Raw genomic sequence first — 22,364 nt, forward strand, 5'->3', positions numbered from 1 at the left:
ACAAGGTGAAACAAAACAAACTACAGATTACCTATGCTGGGTAAAACTACTACACTGCACTTCAAAAGCCTCATGGAATAGTGGGACTGAAAACTACTACACGGCACTCAAAAACCTCATGGAATAGTGGAATTGAAAGGTAAGGTTACTTTGGAGCAGGAATTTCAAACTCCACGCAGAGCTTTATGTAATACGCATTTCCTCCTATGATCTTTCTGATGACATCTCGTATAATCTTCGAGTCTCTCAGTGCACATTATGGAGAACTTAAAAATCTGAATTACTGCTTCAATTAAGTTAGCTGTCTGGAATCTGAACAGATCTAGAAATCTTTTATTGTCCCTTGTAACTCCAAATAATAAGGTATATGACCACATGTAGACAACGCCAAATGAACAGAAATCTGTCAATATCAGTATTATTTTCTGGTAGTTCTTAGGAGATGATTTACATACAGCATCGTGGTGTTGATCTGTGTTTAACCCAAATGATACCCGAAAAAGTTCTTGTAACTCAGAAGCTCTACACAAACCTAAAGCAACACAACCAGATTGAAGGAACTGCACTCTATGGTATTAAAACCTCTCTTGAATCTAATTATCCCAAAACTATTCGGTGTTAGTGTGATGTCAACTCCTCTGGACTTCATGTTGTGCAATCACTGATTTCTGAAACTCCATCTACGACTTGTTTAAAAATTGCCAAGATCCGCCCATCTGAAAGCTGAAAATGGCAGATTAAATCATACATAGATTAAAGCATATCAAATCATCTCATTTAGACCCTAAAAATTCTACTATAAAAAACAATAGGAAATGTCAAATGATCACTTGAAAGAAAACTCGAAAGTCAAATGTTACAAATTAATATTCCAAAATTCTGTTCATTGGCATCAATAACATGACAATACAGTCAAGGAAAGTTAATGGAATTGACCAGAATTATTAATTTAATTCTCCTCTAATAGCAATATCATAAGGTTGGAAGAGCACTCAGCAAATCGGGGCATGCACTAGAAAACAGACTGCTGGGCCCCAACCCCAGGCACCCTGACCCAGCAGCTCTGGGTGGTGCAGGGACTCCGACCTCCCAGGAAGTGGCCAGGTGTCACTGCTGCTGCTGCTGGTCCAGGGACCACACTTTGAGAACTACTGGGCCCAGGGTATCTAAAAAACTAGGTGACCCCCAACCCTGGCCAAAATAATGCAGTCCGAACTGATGCTACTCAGGATAAAACACAACAACTTACAACTACCTAAGTGAGGAGCCTGTCAAAGCTTCTGCAAGTTATGCAAAGGACTTTCTCCTGCCTTCAGGTCACTTCTGTGACACCAACCCACATCCCACCAAAGCAGACGCAGGTGAAAATTAAAGCAATCATCCTGCTATACAGAATAGCTCTAGCAAATACAGAGATGAAAGCAACCGAAAACAAGTGGCTAGAATTGGACTGGGGATTATCTGTGAACTAATGTTTGTCCATATTCCCTGTATTCCAGAAAACACAGCAACCCCACCAAGGTCTCCTCAAAGGTCTAGCTGCTCACTTGCCTCAGTTCCACCCGAAAGCCAGGGTGTCCAGATGCTAGTCTAACACAGGCCCTCACTCTACTGAAGACCAAGTGGACCACATACAGTAAACCCTGTATCCAGGGGCTCCTGCACTGGAATTGCCATTGAAACTTACATTTTCTAATGTTCCCAAGTCTGGTTTGTGCCAGGTTTCAATTTTAATGAAGAAATCATCTTTCATATATTCATTCTGCAGAAACACAACAGGAAAAATGAGTGATCTTTCACTAGTTCTCTGCGGCTACTGTCTACACAAGCCTCACCAGCATAAACACACGTGCTCTGACCCATGAGCTGATTAGACTCAAGTGACAGAGGATCATTAGCCACCGATTTTTCCCAGACTTGTCAGGCAAATCAAATACTGCACGCTCTTGAATAATTTAAACAATCTTACCTTTCATGCAGCACACAGGACTAATAAAGAAGCTATGAGATTGGTGAACAAATTTGACATTCAAAGAAAATAGCAAGAGCAAAATAAAATCAATAGGGAGATTCTGAGACAGGGCTGGCAAGTGACCATTGACACGGGAGCATGTGGTGAGGTGTGGGCTGGTGGAAGAGCACACTGGATGAATCACACAGGGAGGGGCAGTTTTAGAGAAAATAATTACAATGTAAACCAAAGTTTGGAGATGAAGAGTATGTGACATAAAAATAGTTTTACTCACCGTTACAACTGAAGCACAGCACAGCAAAGAGGTAGGCAATAAAGAGGAAAAATTTCAAAATATTAATTGGAGTCAGTACAATCTGTCCCAATATTTAAAGTCACAAAGACTAAACTACCTGAAAACAGAGAACAGTTAGGAGCTATGTGTACAGTTTTTACACATGACACTACCAAATATATTACAGAATACAAATAAAATATGAAGAATTTCCAAATAACGCTAAAAAGCAAAACATTACTTCTGAAGTTCATTTGGCTAACAACAGGACGCTGACTCAGAAGCTGGACACATTACATAGCCATTAGAGTAAACTACACCAAAGACACTCCTGAGGGTGGATGTCCTTCCGTAAGGGTCCTGGAGCCAACACGGCCCTCACGGACCCGATGTGGCTCTTCCCCAGAAAGGAAGCCCTGCCTTTCCCACGGCTGGAGGACCCCACGGCAGCCTCCCTCTCCCAGCACCCAGGTGGTGACTATCTGAGAACCCACAGAAGGGCTACTTCCTTATGCTCAGGGCAAAAAGGGCAGTAGTCACGGGGAACCAGGCTTACTTGTTCTACAGTAGGGGTAGGCGTTCCAGGCTTTTTCGTGAAACACCAAGGAACCCTCGGGAGCAATCATCCTCACGAAGGCAGGAACTTTGCTGAGGAGAGAGGTCATAGATGTGTATTTCAAACGCACCATCAATTCTTTGTGGACACGTATCTTTCAAAGTGTACTGAAATCTAAGTTTGATGTTTAGTACTCAAGACTTCCATCCCAAAATAACCATGTAGAAAACCCAGATGAAAATAATACAACGGGGCCGGCGCCGCGGCTCACTGGGCTAATCCTCCGCCTAGCGGCGCCGGCACACTGGGTTCTAGTCCCGGTCGGGGCGCCGGATTCTGTCCCGGTTGCCCCTCTTCCAGGCCAGCTCTCTGCTGTGGCCAGGGAGTGCAGGGGAGGATGGCCCAGGTGCTTGGGCCCTGCACCCCATGGGAGACCAGGAAAAGCACCTGGCTCCTGGCTCCTGCCATCGGATCAGCGCGGTGCGCCGGCCGCAGCGCGCCGGCCGCGGCGGTCATTGGAGGGTGAACCAACGGCAAAGGAAGACCTTTCTCTCTGTCTCTCTCTCTCACTGTCCACTCTGCCTGTCAAAAAAAAAATATAAAAATAAAATAAAAAAAAAAAAGAAAAAAGAAAATAACACAACGATTAAGAATGTCTAATTATAGAGAGGTTTACTGCTTAACAGAAAACAATTCCTTTTTCTAAGGGCTGTTGATCTACTCCCCTGATGTGAAATCTAAGAGTTAACTGAAACTGCCCAACTGGCGTAGTAATACAACAGACGTCCTCTAGTGTGGCTACAACTCCATCATTCTGTTTCTTAATGCAGAAGGCCCTGGAATAAGGGCTTTCACTAACAAGTTTTAAACACATTTCACAGAAGAGACTAATGAACAATGACAATGTCAAAGACCCATTTAGAGAATGAGAAAGCAAAGTTCAGTCCACATAGACCAACTTGTAGGTCTGCGATGACTCACTGGCTACCCTGAGGGCAGTCTGAGACGGACTGGAAGGTTTACATACACGTGAACACTTAGAGGGCGTGTGCAGATTCTGAGAACAATCAGGAACAACCTCCACAGGTAACCAGGCAAAGGACACTCCGACACATTACAAACATCACTCAGTGACAAACCAGTGGGGGATCCACCTTCAAAGGTGTTTCACATACACCCTACTCAAATCCCAACATCACCACTTAGAAGCTTTGTAACCTCGGACCTATTACTTGACTTTCATGCGTTGAATGGAGTTCGTACTATTCACTCTGCAGGCTCACAGACCGAATCAGGTGTCAGTGATGTGCTTTACCTCACCGCTTACTGCAGTGAGAACTCAGACAGTGGCCGCTGTTCTGCAGTCACAGGCTGACAAGAAGCTGGGTTTTTCACGGGCCTTTCTTCATTTACACCTTCCACTAACTGCGAGGCACAGGTTATTTCTTCATTTCAGTGGCTAAATAATGCAGGTCAGAATCCTGTCCCTTACCTTCCACAGCCAGTCACTGCTGCTTCTAAGAGAGCTTTCAAGTATGTCTGTAGCCAAGAGAAGAACCAACCAAGGAAACGGGGGAACAAGACCTCAGCTGTTGAGACTGAGCAGTGGCCCACTCTTCCTAGACCAGAACCTGCGCTGTCCACCAACATCAGAGATAATGATGTGACCACCCTTTCAATTCTTCCTCAGTCATCTCCTCATTTACCCACAGGGGCACCAGTCTGAGTCCCGGCAGCTCCACTTCTGATCCAGCTCTCTGCTATGTCCTGGGAAAGCAGCAGCAGATGGCCCAGTGCTTGAGCCTCTGCACCTGCATGGGAGACCAGGGGAAGCTCCTGGCTTTGGATCGGTCCAGTTCCGGCCATTGTGGCCATTTAAGGAATGAACCAGAGGATGGAAAACCTCTCTCTCTCTCTGCCTCTCTGTAACTCTTTCAAATAAATAAATCTTAAGGAAAAAAAAAAGCCCAGAGGCAGGTGTTTGATGCAGAAGGTCAAGACACCACCAGGGACACCCAAAACCCACACCTGAGTATCTGAGTTTCGGTCCTGACTCTGCCTCCTGCAGATTGTGGACCCTGGGACACCGAGTCTACTAAGATACCTGCCACTCACCCAGGAAAACCGGGTTGAGTTCCAGGGTCCTGGCTTTGGCCTGGCACTGCCCTGGCTGCTGTGGGCCTTTAGGGAGTAAACCAGATCTGTCTGTCTCCCTGTCTTTCAAACAAAAGTCAAAATAGAAAAAAAACAAAAAACAAAAACACTAATTTCTTTTAATTAGATAATGATAATAGTTGCCTGTGAGTACACTAAAAATCACTAAGTATATATTTTAAAAGGATGAATTTCATGGTATGTAAATTTCATCTTAATTTTTTAAAAAACCCAAAGGGGAAAAAAAAACCTAGTAGGCTATCAGTCTGGAGGTAACAGGAAAGTTGAGTAGACAGATAATGGTAACTTCTATTAACACAGTAAGTGATGGGGATGGAGGAAAGATGAAAAAAGAGGAGACACACCAGAAGCAGAAAACTGCAAAAATAATTTACAAATCCCAATTTGTGGGAAAAGAATAAAGTAATGAGATACAAATTGGCTAACTTCTAGGAGATCTAAGACTCTAAAAGTAGGGAATTACAGAAACAGAGAAGGAACATGTTCACTTAATGAGAGAACAAGAAAAATGAGATAGACAATAAAGAGGACACAATGCATTTCAGAAAGTAAGTGTGATGTTCTGTCAGAGGCTCACTTTTGATTTAGAAAGCTTTGAGCTGCACAAATTTTAAGACTCTGAACCACACTGAGAAAAAATGACATGCTCTTTCTATGGTGTTTAATTCTTGACTGAAGAATTAGAACTACAATCAGCTAATATTTGCTAATTACTTGTGTAAGACACCCTGAGAATGAGCATATACATATAAATGTATGTGTGTGTGTATAAACAATCTTTTTGCATCTTCAGGTGACATAAACCTAACTGAAGTTCTTGGCAAAAGACCCTTTCAGTTCCAAAAATGAACTCGTACCTTAAACCACATAAGATTTTAAAAGAATGGTAGGTCTTTTAAAAACCTTTAAAAAAGATTTATTATTTATTTGAAAGGTAGAGTTAGAGAAAGGAAGAGACAAAGATTTTCCATCCTCTGGTTCACTCCCCAACAGGCCACAGAAGCCAGGGCTGGATCACACTGAAGCAGGTGCCTGGAACTCTATCTGGGTCTCCCACGTGGGAGCAGGGACCCAAGGACTTGAACCATGTTCCACTGCTTTCTCAGGAGCATTGAGCAGAGAGCTGGATCAGAAGTGAAGCAGCTGGGACTTGAACTGGCACCATATGGGATATCGGTGTTGTAGGCTGCAGGTTAACCTGCTGTACCACAACACCAGCCCGAAAAGGATGACATTTCACTAAAACCTGTGCTGTTTCAACTTCTGGGAAACAAGGCCATTTCGGGGTCAGCCAAGCTTTACAACTTCTCCATCACCCAGGGCTGACCGGAGATGAAGGTATAGTGTTTACGCAGATGAGGAAGAAGACAGCTGACCTTCCCCAAGAAGGGAAGGCGAGCAAATACAAAGAACTGCTAAGGATGTCATATGGAAAGATCTCAGGAGAGCTCCATGTCCTTCTCTGCAACATGGGGTAATTCTTTGTCCAGTAAATGCCCTCCTGCCAAGCTACCGTCCACTACTAATTCAGTGTAGATTAAGTAAACACTCAGCTTTTTGTGGCCAATGTGGCACAGGACAAACACGTACGCATCTGGAAATTCAAAAGGTGTCAAAGTGAGAAGGGAGCAGCACTGATGAGTTTAGGAGAGAACAATCGATTGGATTTAGTGTAGCCAAGAAGCACCCTGGTCACGAGGCTCACACCCAGGGAAGAAAGGTGCAGGAGGGACTGCACCAAGGTTCAGGGTCTGCCTAAGAGGAGAAGGTGGCTCGCTTATAGACACAGATTCTCATTCTGGATGGACTTACAACAACTGGGGACATGTGATAATCCTGAGTGCACTGTTAACTTTATTTTGAAAGGAGATTTTAAAGAATTATGAGAAAATGAAATATGGTGAAAACCTTATTTGGGAAGAAGTTTCTCCGTGACCTTCTGTGGAGCACAATCCAGAAATGGGAAATATTCCACCTCTCCCACAGGGCCCAGCAGAACAAAGTGGTGACGAGGGCAGGGGGCAGTCCCTTGACCCTTGCCTGGACCTGTCTTCATCACTGCACGAGGTTGCTGCAGAGCAGATAAGCACCCAGCTCCAGCGCTGACTGGAACCCAAGGAGCAGCACCCAGGAGGACGAGAGACGGGGTCCTCTGCACACAGCATCATGGGTGTCACTCACTGTCAACTCGGAAACACAGACAGAAGCGCACTGCTAAGTCTTCTCCGTGACAGTCAAGGAAATCAGACACTTGAAGGTCCTGGCAATGAGTCACTAACTTCTGGACTGTTTCTCAGTCTTCTGCCTGAGACCAAGTATATACATCTTAGAGTTCCAACTGGAAGCACACCAGCCAAAGAATTCACAGACTGGTCACACTGGGTTACGCTAACCCCGGAATTCCAACCATCTCAAATGTAAAATAAGGTGTTGATGGTCAGAGCCAAGCCTGCAATTTGAGTAATGTCATATGGTGACAGCATACATAGCTTAACAGAGCAGGGCTGGAAAAGGAAACACATAGCACCACATAGGTAAGTTTCTTAAGAAGGGAACTCTAACACTCCATAGGGTCCACGAGTTTGTCTTCCGCGATGTGAACTAATGCCACTATGGAAACTAATAAAAATTTAAATACAAAAAAAAGCTAATCAAGAAAAACTTTACCAGAACATGTAGAATGTTCCTTGGTGGTAGGATGTGAGTGTTAAAATGTTTTTATTCACCGGTGCTGTGGCACAGTGGGTTAACACCCTGGCCTGAAGCGCCCGCATCCCATATGGGCACCGGTCCGAGACCTGGCTGCTCTACTTCTGATCCAGCTCTCTGATGTGGCCTGGGAAAGCAGTGGAAGATGGCCCAAGTGTTTGGGCCCCTGCACCCACGTGGAAGACCGGAAGAAGCTCCTGGCTCCTGGCTTCAGATCAGCGCAGCTCCAGCCGTTGCAGCCAATTGGGGAGTGAAGCAGCGGATAGAAGACCTCTCTCTCTCTCTTTCTCCCCTCCTCCTTCTCTCTCTGTGTAACTCTTTCAAATAAATAAATAAGTCTTTAAAAAATAGTTTTTATTATTCCATATCTTAATTTTTATGAAAAAAAAAGTTAAATATTTTTTTTCAAAGATTTACTTATTTACTTGAAAGGCAGAGTTACAGAGAGGCAGAGGCAAACAGAGAAAGGTCTTCCATCCACCGATTCACCCCCCACATGGCTGCAATGGCTGGAGCTGCGCCAATCTGAAGCCAGGAACTTCTTCCTAGTCTCCCAAGCGGGTGCAGAGGCCCAAGGACTTGGGCCATCTTCTACTGCTTTCCCAGGCCATTGCAGAAAGCTGGGTCAGAAATGGAGCAGCTGGGATGCAAACCGGCGCCCATAATGGATGCGAGCTGCAGACCAGGGCTTTAACCGCTGTGCCACAGAGCCGGTCCTTCAATATTACTTTCTGAAACACCTGACTTAGGCCCCACGTCAGTGTAAGTGATGGAACCTCTGAATAAGGGGCTGTACCGCCAACCCTGTCCTGGGTGCAGCACAGCGAAGGCCCTGCTGAATGTGTTCTTTCCCCTTCCACCAGGAGCTGCCCTGCCAGGTTAAGAGGCCACCTGCAATGCCTGCATCCCATACGGGTGCTGGTTCAAGTCCCGGCTGCCCCACATCCTATCCAGCTCCCTGCTAATGTGCCTGGGAAAGCAGTTGAAGATGGCCCAAGTCCTTGAGTCTCCGTACCCACATGGGAGACCCTAAGAAACTCTAGACGGCTTCAGCCTGGAACAGCCCTGGCTAATTGAGGCCATTTGGGAAGTGAACCAGTGGATAGAAGATTTCTCTCTCTGTCTCTCCCTCTTTAACTCTGCCTTTCAAATAAATAAATCCTAAAGAAAGCAAGCAGAGTATAAATAACAGTATTATCAACATTATGTAGACTATACCTTCAAGAATGACAAAATTTTCTTTCTACTGACACATTTTTTTGGATATTCAGTCATCTACCACTCCTGTCTGAGAAGAATCGGTTCCAGTGCCCCAGAAGATACCAAAGCTCACAAAGCTAAAGTCCCTCACATAACACAGGATAGTGTCTGCATATAAACTACACACACCTTCCTGTAGGCTTTAAATCATCTCTCGAAACTTAAAATACGTAAGACAACATAAACACTATCAACACAGTCGCTGCACTGTACTGTTCAGGGCATACCGACAGGAACAAAGTTTGTTCGTGTACATAACAGATACAAATATTTTCCCCAAACAGTCTGATCTGAACACATAGTTGAATCCTCAAATGTGGAATCCTTAGACATGCAGGGTGATTATTCTTAAGGTGCCAACAAATGAGAAGAAACCATGAGTAACAGTCTATAGGCAACTGGCTAATCAGTTACTGTCTTAATTTTCAAGGCAAACAGAAGCAAAGAAATGTTGTATTCTAAGATAGACTAATAATCAGATCTAAAGTTCTGTACAGTGATGACCTGTCTTCCATTCTTATGCTACTTTAAAGCAACCAGCAAAGTTTAACTGAGTAAATGTGAGCTCTATAGCAGTATGACTCACCTCAATATTAGAGAATAAAGGCTAAGAACAAGATTCCCTCTTACCGTGACTTTGGGAAGATTACTGATCAAATGGAACCTTAAAGGGCAATAATGTTTAGAGTGGGCTTTGTGGCACAGGGACCAAGCCACCCTGGCACCCCCACATCCTGTCTCAGAGTGCCAGGGACCAACTCCGGCCTCTGCTTCCCATCCAGTTTTCTACTAATGGGCTGGGGAGGCAGAAGGTGGCCCGGGTCCTTGTTCCTGCAACCCACAAGAGACATGTCTGGGTTCCTGGCTCCTGTTTTCAGCCTGGCCTAGCCTCACCTTTTGCAGGCATTTGGGGAGTGAATCAGTGGATAGAAGATCTTTCTCTTCTGTCACTCAACTTTTCAAATAGATAAACTTTATTCCTTTTACTTTTTTTTAAAGAAAGAAAGTCATTAATGGTCTTTGTCCTTATATAAATACTGACATTTTCCATTTTAAAGGATCTATGCCAAAAATAAGAGATTGTCTTTGTCAAAGTCAGGAGAATGTACAAAAGATATCTGACAAACCAAAGACAAAAAAAAAAAAAAAAAAAAGAAATGAACAAAGAATCAGAGCAGCAAGTCAAAGAAGGAATTCAAATGGTCAATTAACATGAAAAGACATTCAACTGCCTTAACAAATACAAACGTAAAGGAGACTATTTTCTCCCTATGAAAATGGCCAAAATTAGTAAGAGAAATCAGGAAAACTGAATACTGTCAAGTCTGGCAGGACAATCCGGCAGCAGTGCAAAGTCCTCCAAGCAACCATTTCGTGACTCTTACCCACAAAAGGGGTAACCTGGGTGGATGGCCATTTATCTACATATACATAAACATCTGTGACAGGCAGACACAGCAAAATCCGTAAAAAGTCTTATCATTTAGGCAATGCTTACGTAAACTACACAGTGACACACCAAGAAACCTCAGTCAGCTTTAAAGGAATCACACAGGTATTAAACTACACTAAGGACGTTTGTGATACATGGTTACGTGACACACCGCAGAACCACATATAAAGCTCGAGTCCACCCAGAAAACTGGGGCCAGCGCTGTGATGCAGCGAGTTAAAGCCTGACCTGCAGTGTTAGCATCCCATATGGGTGCCGGTTCGAGTCCCAGCTGCTTCACTTCCGATCCAGCTCTCTGCCATGGGCTGGGGAAGCAGTAGAAGCTGGCCCAAGTCCTTAGGCCCCTGTACCTACATGGGAGACCCGGAGGAGGCTCCTGGCTTAGGATCAGCTCAGCTCTGGCCGTTACAGTCACTTATGAAGTGAACCAGTGGGTGGAAAACCTCTCTCTCTGGCTCTACCTCCCTCTGTAACTCTTTCAAATAAATAAAAATAAATATTTTTTTAAAAAAACTAAAAAGGCACATGTAATATATCTTTGACTTTTTTTACAATTTCTTTGAATATATACAGAAAATTATCTGCAATTCCAGTGTTGCTCTCTGTGGTTGCAGATATTTGATGGCAAGGAGTGGAGACCAAGTTTTTATCTGACAGTCTTCTCTGTGTGAATTTTTGCCATAAGCAAACATACTACCTTTAAAAATTTTAAATAATTAACATCAGGAGTCTCTCAAAAAATTAAGATGCAACACATTACCATACTGAAATAAAAAATGCCTTTTAGCATTATCTACTAGCAAGGTAGTTACACACTTCCTAAGTAATCTAGGGAGCTACTTCGTAACTGTTCCATATAATGACTACGCATCAAATGTGCATGCCCCACTTACCTCTTCAGGTGGTAAATTTTATGTGTGTATTGTCCCTTTTCTCCATCTTTCTCATAGGGTTCATTCTTTAAGACTTCAATTCCTTCTCCACCACCAGTCTCATTCTTACTAGCTTCTGCAACAGAGTAAAGCTGTCCAACCTGATACTGAAATATCAAAAGGCACAGAATTTCAGCAAGTCAGCAGTAATATACAAGATACAGAAAATTGTATCTATACTATTCAGCATATATTTTCTATATGAACATATGACTTAAATTAGAGTAATATATTTAGGAAGACAAACACTAGATAATCATAAGACTTTAAGAAACTATTTTACAGGATTTCTGTTCTTTGAAAAACCTCTAGTTACAAATATTCCATGCTTGAATATATACTATTTACTTATCAAAACATGTCTTGACAGTTGGTACAACTCACAAACACTATAATTTGTACTTTCCAAAGCATATTCACATCGACTGTACTTCATTTAATTTCATAAACTTCTGAGGAAGTTGTGGCAGGAATTTGTCACTGCCAGTTAACACTGACCAATCAGATTACGGTTCTCAATGACAAATAGGAGCTATACAAAATATAACAACAAAGAAACCCAACATTCAAAAACCATGACAGCTCTGAACTCTGGTCTTTTTTTAAGCCCTGGCTTGTGTATGACATGCCCAATTTGGCCCTTGATCAACCAGTCAGAAACAGTGCTCAGGCTCAAAATCATTCAATAAGATTCTTCAGTAAACAGAATTCTTAAGGTATTACAAATACACAAGGCAATCGCAAAAACTTTGTGGGAAAATGGAAATAAAAGTTTATTTTGATGTAAAAAATCTGTAATCCAGTTTTTTATAATATGAATTTCCCATGACAAAGACCCCTTGTATGCATGGATTTCAAAACTTTTTGTCCCAAAATAAACTTAGCTTTCAATTCCATTTTCCTTAACGTTCTAGAAGTACCCTCATACAAGCCCAACCAAGAGCCAGGAAACTGCTGTCTGGAGTCTATCTCATTTAAAGTGAGCTCTAACACCTGAGAATCAGCAGTATTGCTCTACACCAATCCGGAGTTGCTAACAGCTGCAACAAACGATAAAAAGCAAAGGTCTTGTGTTCTTTTTCCAGTTGCCAAGCCACAGCACTACCTCCAATCTCTTCAAGTCTGGCCAGATTTTTTTTTCCCAATGAAGACAGCCGAAGAAGCATTCTTCTTCTTTACAAGCGTATTTTCAAAGAAAAATACTAAAAATCTACCTCTAAGAACTTGTAATCCAAAACTAACAGCCCCAGGAGAAAAACACAGGTCACTGTATTTACATGTTCCTGTCCAAGAAGCTACTGAGGATATGACGCCACTCTGCAGGTCAATTTAGTCACGCACAATCTTACTCCACGTGGAACCGCTTGGAGCGCAAGCACACTTCTCACACGCTCCATAAGTGTCTGCAGGGACTGTGGACCGTGCAGAGGGCTCCCTTACTTCTCTTGGTTTTTCATGATACAATACATTCAAGTCCTTCAAAAAATACTTTTCAACAGTCATTTTTTTAAAAAAGGACTAAAATGTGTCTAAATCAAAAGGTAATTTGTCTTAGTCAAAGATACAGAGTAGGAGAAACAATCAGACAATAGTACCCAAAACTATTATTGATGGAGTAACATTTTTGTGGTACGCTACTACACTTTCCCCTGCTTCTGTTACGAATAGTTTAAATGGAGACATGAGGCAGGCTTATTAATCTTAATATGACAAAAAGCTGAGATTATTTGGGGGGTGATAATTTCAAGACTTGGATTTCAACAAGTTGATTCAACCAGCTAAAATCAGAAGAGAAAAATCTAACAAAAACAAATGTCAAATTCCACATTCAAGTTCAAACAATCAATTGCACAAATAAAGAACTGGGCTGTCTGGCTTCCCTCCAGTGTGGTTTAATATACTGAAAACTCGGGCACTACTCAGATACATACAGCTGTGTTCAAGTCTACACTAAACAGGGCCAGAGCTACTCCTTCTTAGTGCCTGGCATTTTCTTCTGTCTTCTGTCAGCTGTCACTTCATAGGTTATCAGTTTGTTTTGTCCCATTTCCAACTCACTGCTTCTACTCTACTGTCAACTCCAGGAAAACCAGATAGCTGAGCAAGTCAGAACTGTAAGCAAGTTCAGAAGGGTCTGGAGGTTTTCTGGGTTTTGCTACACATTTCTTGATTTCTCAGAAATCTTTTCTGCTTTTATTCTCTGCTTTATACTACAGAGAGCTCCAACTGCAGGATATGCATGTTCTGAATAGCTGATGTGTTTCTATGTCATGTGCAGATAAAGATAATAACTCTCACAGCTACGTGCTGGCCAGACCATGTCTGGAATACTGTTTTCAGCTCACAGCAAATACAGCATTTGCAGTAATGAGGCCCGCTGTTGGGGAAGTCTAGAGGTCATGTTATATTAGGCCAAATAAATGTGCCAGGAATGTTTAACCTTCTGACCTTTTGAGATGAAACAAAAGGGCTGGGGACAGGGAGGTACTGGGAGAACTAGCATCCAAACACCTGAAGGGACACTGTAGGCAGGATAGCAGCATTATCTCCTCCTGCTTGAGGGGGATGAACCATGAACAGTATGAACAGTCAAACATTACAGGAAAGTAACGTGGTTGAAAGTAAAGACAAAAGTTTTAAAATGTCCAACAATCAAGTAGGTTGCTTCTCTAAGCAGCTAGCTACTAAAATTTTAAAGAACTTAAGTTGAGGTTGGAGCCTCATTTCCTGAGATGTAGAAAGAGTGCCTCACTGGCACACAGTTTAAACTACTTTCCAATTTCATTTTTAAAGGCAAAGAGATATCTCTCATCTGCTGGTTCACTCCCCAAATGCTAGCCACAACTGGGGCAGGCCAGGAGGAAATCAGGAGTTAGGAACTCCATCTGGATCCCCACCTGAGAGAGAGGGACTCAAACCTGGGCACACTCACATGGCCTATGGGTGTCCCGAGTGACATCCCAACCACTGGGCTAAATGCCTGTCCCCTAAACTACACCTCCTTTAGATTCTTCCAAATAAGACAGTGTAGAAGAAATCATTTGCAATTGATCACCATAACCCATTCCAATTCATGTTGTCATATAAACTGGAAGGAAAAGGTAAATGGAAAGTACAAGGAAATGTACAAAAATAAGTTCAAACAAAGACACAAAGTGATTCATACCAGGTAACCACGTACATCATAAAAGACCTACCTCCTGGACTGAACATGGTAAGACCACACGGCTGAAAAGACAAAAGGGAAAAGGGTATACGTTACATATTACATAGCTTTAAAACATGGCTTTCAAGACTAAAAAGAGCTTCCAAGTCCAATGATACCATAGACAGATCTTTTAAATCTGAAAATATGAGCATGTCGTTCACGGAAGGAGTTTTTGCAATGCGTACAGCCCTCACAGCTGAGGATTTTTAAATCCGGGAAATCAAAGTACCATTCCTGGATCTCAATGATCATTTGCAGTCGTGTCCTCACACCAGGACCCCAGAGATGCAGCTGCAGAGTGGCAAAGCAGCCAGCAGAGTGCACTGAAAATTGCAGGGGACAGGTGTGTGATCTGTAGGCTGTAGGTCAGGCTGCCCTCATGAAATTGTTAGCATGGTTTCATTTCCCATCTTTGCACTGTGCATTTTGTTTTTGACACTTCTTACAGAAAATTCATATCCTTTTTGAATCTTTTTTTTTTGACAGGCAGAGTGGACAGTGAGAGAGAGAGACAGAGAGAAAGGTCTTCCTTTTGCCGTTGGTTCACCCTCCAATGGCCGCCGGGGCCCGCGCGCTGCGGCCGGCGCACCGCGCTGATCCGATGGCAGGAGCCAGGAGCCAGGTGCTTTTCCTGGTCTCCCATGGGGTGCAGGGCCCAAGCACCTGGGCCATCCTCCACTGCACTCCCGGGCCACAGCAGAGAGCTGGCCTGGAAGAGGGGCGACCGGGACAGAATCCGGCGCCCCGACCGGGACTAGAACCCGGTGTGCCGGCACCGCTAGGCAGAGGATTAGCCTAGTGAGCCGTGGCGCCGGCCTTTTTTGAATCTTATTAATGAGTGAAATGTTCCCAGAAACTGTTTCCCTTACTACCCAATTATTCCTCAAGTTCAATAAGATAAAAATAAGAGGTCCTTTAGGAATTAGTAACAAAGAACTTCAACAAGGAAATCTAGCTTTATGACTTCTTCCAGAGCAGATTTAAGGTTGATGCGAATTTGATCTTGTCCAGGACTGTTGGTTATTGGATATATCAAATGAATGTCATGACAGTTCCGTTTTACCTGTGACACAGTACTGAAGGTGAATCCACAAACACTACAGTATATTCTTTTACAGAATACTGCCTTGTATCTCCAGATTTTAAACTATATGAAAAGCACAGGAAAAAAACTCTTGTAGCCAATCTTAATTTAATGCAAAATTCCCAATAGTTTTACTATTTCAATTTCAGTTTCTCTTTAGCTCCACTCTTAAGATTTTTTTTTTTCTGTTTCTAATAGTGACAACATTTTAACCTACACATTCTTGGTTACTAGATGTTCTTTAAAGAAACATAAGAGGACAATATAACCCAGACTATTCTATGTAGCTTTCATTCCAGGCGCACTTTCCACTCAGCTATCTATGTCCGAACGTTCACATCACTATCTCCAACATGTACAAAACCTGTCTCCTATTATTCCCTCCTCTCTGACTTCGGGGGGGGGGGTCCCCTCATTACTGTCCTTCTGATAATGGTGATCTAAAAACAACTGCACATCCTCCTCAAAGTCACAACACTACTTATTTCCATTCTAATCAAGAAGAAACTTAGCCTAGATCCTTCCATACCTCCAAGTCTCAACCATCCTAGCTTGTCTCCTCAGAGTACACACGAACTTGCTCACTGTCTCAGTAAACTGGGGAAATGGAAGTTAAAAACACAGGGTTCGGGACTGCTTTCCCAGAGGCTGGGATGCTAGGGTAAGAGATGCGTTAAATTCATCAGGTAGTAAGAACTCCTGAAGGATTGTTCCAAGGAGTGAGTGATGTACCCAGCGCTGAGCTGAAGTCACCTGTAGGTGGTTAAAAACACTGAGAAACAGGAGGAGGGAGGAGGCAGAAGATGTGCTGGGGAACTGTAAGGGGCTATCAGCAGAGGTCACAGCCAGGATGAGTGGACGGAGTGGGAGTGTGGTACAGCTTTCCCTGAAGTGTCGTAAAGCGAAATTCCCGCTGCGGATGACTACTCACTAGCAGAAGCTCCCTCATTTTATTTAACACTTTCTTTCTTTCTTTTCTAAATTTATTCATTTGAAAGTCTGAGTTACACAGAAAAGTAGAGGCAGAGAGAGACATCTTCCTTCTGCTGGCTCACTCCCCAGATGGCCGCAACGGCTGGAGCTGCACCAATCCGAAGCCAGGAACCAGGAGCTTCTTCTAGGTTTCCCATGTGGATGCAGGGGCCCAAGGACTTGGGTCATCTTCCACTGCTTTCCCAGGCCACAGCAGAAAGCTGGATTGGAAGTGGAGCAGCCGGAACTTGAACAGGCGCCCATATGGGATGCTGGCACTGCAGGCACTGGCTTCATGTGCTATGCCACAGTGCTGGCCCCTAACAACACTTTTGGAGAAATTTCTTTCTAAAAGCTGAAGTAACTGATTAAAACATTCTGAATGCGGAGTCAAGTCACTTCAAGATTTACTTGATAGCAAGTGGCCAAAGGGACAGGTTTTGATTTTTCATTAACCAAAAAAGCAGTATTTTAGAACAATTTGAAAAAAAAAAAAAAAACTAAAACTTATGAAAATCATTTCCAAAATGGGACTAGGAACTAATCCTCTAAAACGTCATCTACTGCTCAGGTACCACCTGGGAAAGTCACTTCTGACCTGAAACAGGAGGAACTTTACAGCACTGCAGATCCCTGCGGAAGCGCGAAACCCCACCAGCCTCGCCACGCTGGAGCGCCGTGCTTACTGCTCCTGAGGAAGAGGCCGGCCTTCCCAGGGTCCAGGAGGGAACCATCGCGGGGAGCCACATGCGCGTGAACGAGCTGCCACTCTGGGCACATCTCGACATCTGTCACTTCGACGAAAGAAAACAAAAGTCTGCGGAGAGCGTGATGGGGGCATTCCTGGTGGGTGCTGCTCTCCCTGTGTTAGGCTGACAAGCTCCCTGGACTGGCAGAGGGCTTTCCTGAACACCCGATTCACGTATTTGGAAGAAGGAAGTAGCTCTGATAAAACGCAAATCACTAAATCCATCTGGCCTACATCAGTTCTGCAACCCCCTTGCTAGGAAACTTGGTCATGTCCACTTCCTCGTCCTGGTCCTCCATCTGTCTTAACTTCTGCCACCCAACTGCATCAGGCGCCAGAGCACTGAAAGCCACTTGCTTGAAACAACGTACCAACCTGGAAGCTTCACGTCCACCCCGAGTGCAGTACTGAAACCAACTTCAGTAGCAACATTTCACTCTACAGCAAAATGCAAAAATAAACAAAAAAGCATCTTTTCCCAGGATCCCTGTCACCGACCAAAGCTGCAACCCTTCCTCCACGGACTGAAGCGTTTACTGAGCACCTGCTATGCGCCAGGAACTACTCTAAAGGCTGGGCGACGCGAGTGCGCGCCGCGGGCAGGTCCGCGGACCTTACACAGAGATTCCCCGAGAGGACAACACCTGAGCAGAGACCTGGACGACGAGGCGGTGGGCTGGGGTCGCAGGCCCAGCGCAGGCCAGTGCAGGGCCCGGGACGGGAGGCACAGCAAGGAGCGAGCGGTAAGACAGACATCAGCTGGCCGCTGGAAACACTTTCGCCTCTTTATTCGTGGTGCCACGGGGAGCTTTGGCAGAGTTTTACGCACAAAAGTGACAGGTGACTTTTTTTTTTTTCTTAAAGGTTTCAGAGTTAGCATGAATAATAACGTGCGGGAAAAGCAAATGCGGCAAGAAATGCGTGACAATTCTAAAAGCATGGGCCATCTTGGAAATCCCGAGCGGCGACAGCGAGCGGGCCACCCGCCGGCCGGCCACCGACAGCTCCTAGCTCTGCACACCTGGAGATCCCTCCATTCCACACACCACGTGCTATCTCATCTCTACCTCCGGCAGCAGGTGGGGCCCGCGGTGCCGCCCCGTCTGGGCCGGGCGCCCGGGACCTCCAGGGCGCCCGAGTGGCCCCTCGAGTCCCACCCCAGGGCCGCCTCCGCCCCGCAGCCCCGTCTCCCGCCGAGGACGAGCAGGCTCCACCCCAGGAAACAAATCACAGTCAGACCACCACCCCCCATCCCGCCCCGCGCCGCCTTCACCCTCGGACCAGGGCTCCGCGGCCCCCGGCGAGCCTGAGGGTGGGCCCGGGCCGGGGAAAAGGCGGGTCCCGACGGAAACTCTCGACCGCGCCTTCCCGAGCCACGCGCTTCGGCCCAGCAGCCTGCCCCCGGGGCCAGAGGGCGCCCGCGTCGCCAGCGCAAGGCCTGGAGGACACAGGGGCGCGCGGAGACAGGACCCCGGGTGGGCCGGGGGCGCCTGTCGGGGGGAGGGGACGAGCGCCGGGAGCGGCCGGCCCGGGTCTCGCCCCGTCTTAGGAATATCCCGTCACTCCTCAGCTAAAGGAACCTCCCACTCCTGCCCTCCAGGAGCCTCGCTCGCGACCACCGACCCACTCACAATTCCTTAATGAGCACCATCTTCCTGGAACCCCCTCACAGCTGCCGCCGCTACCGCCGCCGCCGCCGCCGCCGCCGCTACCGCCTCTCACAGCGCCTGCGCGGCCCCGCCCCCTGGCCCTCGAGCCACCGCCGCGCCTGCGCCCCGGCACCCTTCCGCCGCGACCCGTCGCGTCAGCGCACCAGGGGGCATGGCTCCGCCCAGTTCCGCGCCCCACCCCGGCCGCACGAGGCCGGCACTGCGGCTGCGCGTCCTGAGGGGCGGGCGCACGCGACGTCTCCTGCGGTTGCGCGAACTCGAGGCGTGCACGCCCGTCTGCTTCCTTGTGCTCCTCCCTCCAGCCTCGGTCCCTCGGGGCGTCTGTGCAGCCTACGCTTTCCGGTGAGTGTTCCAGTCAGTTCCCGGCAAGGCGGGCCCGACTTTTTCTCTCTCTGTCCTGAGAGGGCGCCCGCCTTTCTGACCGACACGTTGCCTCCAAAGTCACATTAAAGGCTTCTGGGAGTGGGGCTGGGGGTTCCATGACCTCTGACACCCCCGGGGTCTGTCCGCTCAGGCTCGGCAAGGGCTTGTCCTACCCGGATGGCCGCTCCCTTGGCCGTTCCAGAAACTTCCGGAGTGCCCACCGCCCCCCCCCCCAACCTGCCTAGGGCCAGCAGCTGGGGCCACACAGCCTCGGCACCCGGACCGAGACCCCCTTGGGGAGAAAGAGGGCCGGAGCGAGGGGCTTCAGGCTGGGTAGGGCCGAGGGGCCCCTCGCTGTGTGCCAGGCGCGGTTCCAGACCCTGGGGTACAGCCGGAAACGGAGTGGACCGAGCGCTGCCCTCAGGAGGCGCCCTGTCTGGACGTGGAGCGAACTCCCCTGGATAAAGCCCCCGGGTGTCGCTGGTGGCGGTGCCCGGGGAAGGCAGGCCCGCGGGGGCCAGGTGCGGCCAGCACGAAACGGGGCATCACGAGAGCTGTGTGCGTGGATTGCAGAAAATGTCTACGCTACGCTTCCATTCCTGCGCCAACTTTTTTTTTTTTTTAAGTATTCTCATAACCTAGATCGCTGGGTGTTAGAATTTCTATCTTGAGAACCATGGAAGCTATGGCAAGACTACTAAAAATAAAAACGGAAACACGTGTGAAGCTGTGGTACCTCTGACACTGGACTATGTAGGGTTACAGCCGCTTCTAAAGTCACGGGGGGAGGGGGCAGGCGTTTGGCACAGCAGGACGTCCCCGCGTGGCACACCTGTGTAGGAGTCCTGGTTCAAGTTATGGCTCCTCCACTTTTTTTTTTTTTTTAAGATTATTTATTTGAAAGGCAGAGTTAGCTTCCATCCACTGGTTCACTCCCAAATAGTCCCTGGGGCTTGGCCAGGCTGAAGCCAGGAGCCTGGACTTGCAGCCTGGTCTCCCACCTGCCACTTGGGCCATGTGCCGCTGCCTTTGCAGGCACCTTAGCAGGGAACCGGATCAGAAGTGGATCCGCGGGGATTCCAGCCTCCGGCCCCTGGGCCCATTTGCGGTGCTAACCTGCTGAGCCACAGTGCTGGCCCCTTCTGCGCATGTGCACCCTGGGGGTCCGTAGGTGGTGGCTCTGGGTCTTGGTTCCCTGCCTCCCAGGTGGGAGACTCAGTTGACGTTCTGGGCTCGTGGCTCAGCCCTGGCTGTTGTGGGCATTAGGGGGAGTGAACTAGCAAATGGAAGGTTGGTTGATCTTTTTCTGTGTTTCAAATAAAATGAAAATTATGAACGAAATGGAAGTGACCTAATTGCCAAAATGCTAGAAACTTTCCTGTAAGTCATTGCGTTTTTGCTGTATGTCAGTTTTTAAACAAAATTTTTTTAAATTATTTATTTGACAGGTAGAGTTATAGCCAGTAAGAGCGAGAGACAGAAAGAAAGGTCTTCCTTTCCGTTGGTTCACCCCCCAATGGCCGCTGCGGCCGGCACGCTGGGCCGATCTGAAGCCAGGAGCCAGGTGTTTCCTCCTGGTCTCCCATGGGGTGCAGGGCCCAAGCACTTGGGCCATCCTCCACTGCCTTCCCGGGCCACAGCAGAGAGCTGGACTGGAAGAGGAGCAACCGGGACTGGAATCCAGCGCCCATGTGGGATGCTGGCGCCGCAGGTGGAGGATTAACCAAGAGCCACAGCCAGGCCCCACTGTTTGTGGGTTTATGGACTAGTTATTGTGAATGCAGGATTCAAGGAAGTTACCTGCTCTTGGGTGCTTAGAAGCTGACAATCACTCATATTGTTTGGGCACCTTTATTTTTTTATTAAAGGTTATTTTATTGGAAAGGAAGAGACAGATTTTCCATCTGCTGGTTAGCTCCTCAAATGCCTGCATCAGCCAGGGCTGGGCCAGGTCCAAACCAGGAGCCCAGAAACCCACCTGGGTCTCTCACGTGGGTGGCATCTGCTGTCTCCCAGGTACGTTAGTTGGGGGCTGAGTCAGAAGCACGGAGTAGGGGATTAGTCACTGTTAGGGACACCAGCCTGTACCCCACAGCAGAGTGCCAGTTTACCTGTTTGTGCTAAACACTGTTTGAAGTGATAGAGATGTTAGTGGAGACTGTAGCGTGGGGTTCTTGTCTTCGCGCAGTAGAGAATTCAGGGGTGAGTCAGAGAACAGAAGTAGCGAGGTTTATTGGGCATAGGGCATCCGTCAGAATGGAATGGGCAGAGAGAGTGCGCAGTCACTCAGACTGGGGAGAGCGAGGTTATGTGGTTGAATGGAGAGAGTGCACCTGGCAGGCCAGGCTGGCTCAGCAGAGAGCTGAGCTGGTGGTCTTTGTTCAGACTGGGGTTTTAAGGGACTGAGCCACCTTCTTCCCACGGTTTCTCTGTCTCTCCTACCCCTTCTCCAGGACGGAGGCGTTGCTGAGTGTAGACTGGGACCGTTCCTCCCCAGGCTTAACCACTCAGTGCCCTCAGACTGAGTAGCCCGCCTGCCGCAGGGCAGGGCCGCTGCCCCAGGTGCCTGCCTTCCGGGAGGCCGAGGAGGTTTTATTGCTCGGTGTTATCAGGCCAGGTAACTCATTTGGGGGTGAGGAGAGAGGAGTGTCCTGGGGGGCTTCCCTTAGGGGGAAGGGCTGGGACCACCTGGAAGGTTGCAGGGTCTGGGCAGGACAGTTGAGCCATGCAGGCAGTTCTCAGAGAAAGGATGTGATTATGGTCAAAATCTAGAAGGTATTTAGAGACCGTAGGGTGGGAGTATCACACTCCTGTGTCGGAGGATGTCATTTAGATGGAGCATACTGATTGCCGCATTTATGTAAGTAGTCACGTCGTGTTGTGGATCACTTTGTGATTTTTTTTTTTTTTTTTTTTGACAGGCAGAGTGGACAGTGAGAGAGAGAGACAGAGAGAAAGGTCTTCCTTTGCCGTTGGTTCACCCTCCAA

General features: G+C 46.8%; 2 protein-coding genes across 17 annotated transcripts in view; one reads left to right on the forward strand and one right to left on the reverse strand.

Annotated features, from left to right (window-relative positions):
* PITPNB (phosphatidylinositol transfer protein beta) overlaps nucleotides 1-19,068 on the reverse strand; it is a 61,716-nt gene extending 42,648 nt beyond the window's left edge. For 3 of the 6 annotated variants that reach the window (XM_070065778.2, XM_051826657.3, XM_051826658.3), the window contains exons 1-6: nucleotides 18,975-19,068; nucleotides 14,529-14,559; nucleotides 11,293-11,438; nucleotides 2,803-2,894; nucleotides 2,247-2,254; nucleotides 1,688-1,762 (exon numbers count right to left, since the gene is read on the reverse strand). In XM_070065778.2, the coding sequence (XP_069921879.1) occupies nucleotides 1,688-1,762; nucleotides 2,247-2,254; nucleotides 2,803-2,894; nucleotides 11,293-11,438; nucleotides 14,529-14,559; nucleotides 18,975-18,994 (372 nt within the window). In that variant the 5' untranslated portion in view covers nucleotides 18,995-19,068. Of the gene's footprint in view, nucleotides 1-1,687; nucleotides 2,085-2,246; nucleotides 2,255-2,802; nucleotides 2,895-11,292; nucleotides 11,439-14,528; nucleotides 14,560-18,974 lie in introns of those variants that run through there. The other 3 variants (XM_089323310.1, XM_089323311.1, XM_089323309.1) reach the window with 1 other exon arrangement.
* LOC149119863 (uncharacterized) overlaps nucleotides 18,984-22,364 on the forward strand; it is an 80,523-nt gene continuing 77,142 nt past the window's right edge. For 6 of the 11 annotated variants that reach the window (XR_016227280.1, XM_089323315.1, XM_089323312.1 and 3 more), the window contains exon 1: nucleotides 18,984-19,355. Coding sequence is in view for 6 of the 11 variants with exons in the window: in XM_089323315.1 (XP_089179441.1) it covers nucleotides 18,984-19,355 (372 nt within the window). In the remaining 5 variants the exon portion in view is untranslated. Of the gene's footprint in view, nucleotides 19,356-21,829; nucleotides 22,243-22,364 lie in introns of those variants that run through there. The other 5 variants (XR_016227282.1, XR_016227281.1, XR_016227284.1 and 2 more) reach the window with 2 other exon arrangements.

Source organism: Oryctolagus cuniculus, chromosome 21 (genome assembly GCF_051225735.1).
Source record: "Oryctolagus cuniculus isolate XC-2025 breed Fujian yellow rabbit chromosome 21, ASM5122573v1, whole genome shotgun sequence".
NCBI classification, from domain to species: domain Eukaryota; kingdom Metazoa; phylum Chordata; class Mammalia; order Lagomorpha; family Leporidae; genus Oryctolagus; species Oryctolagus cuniculus.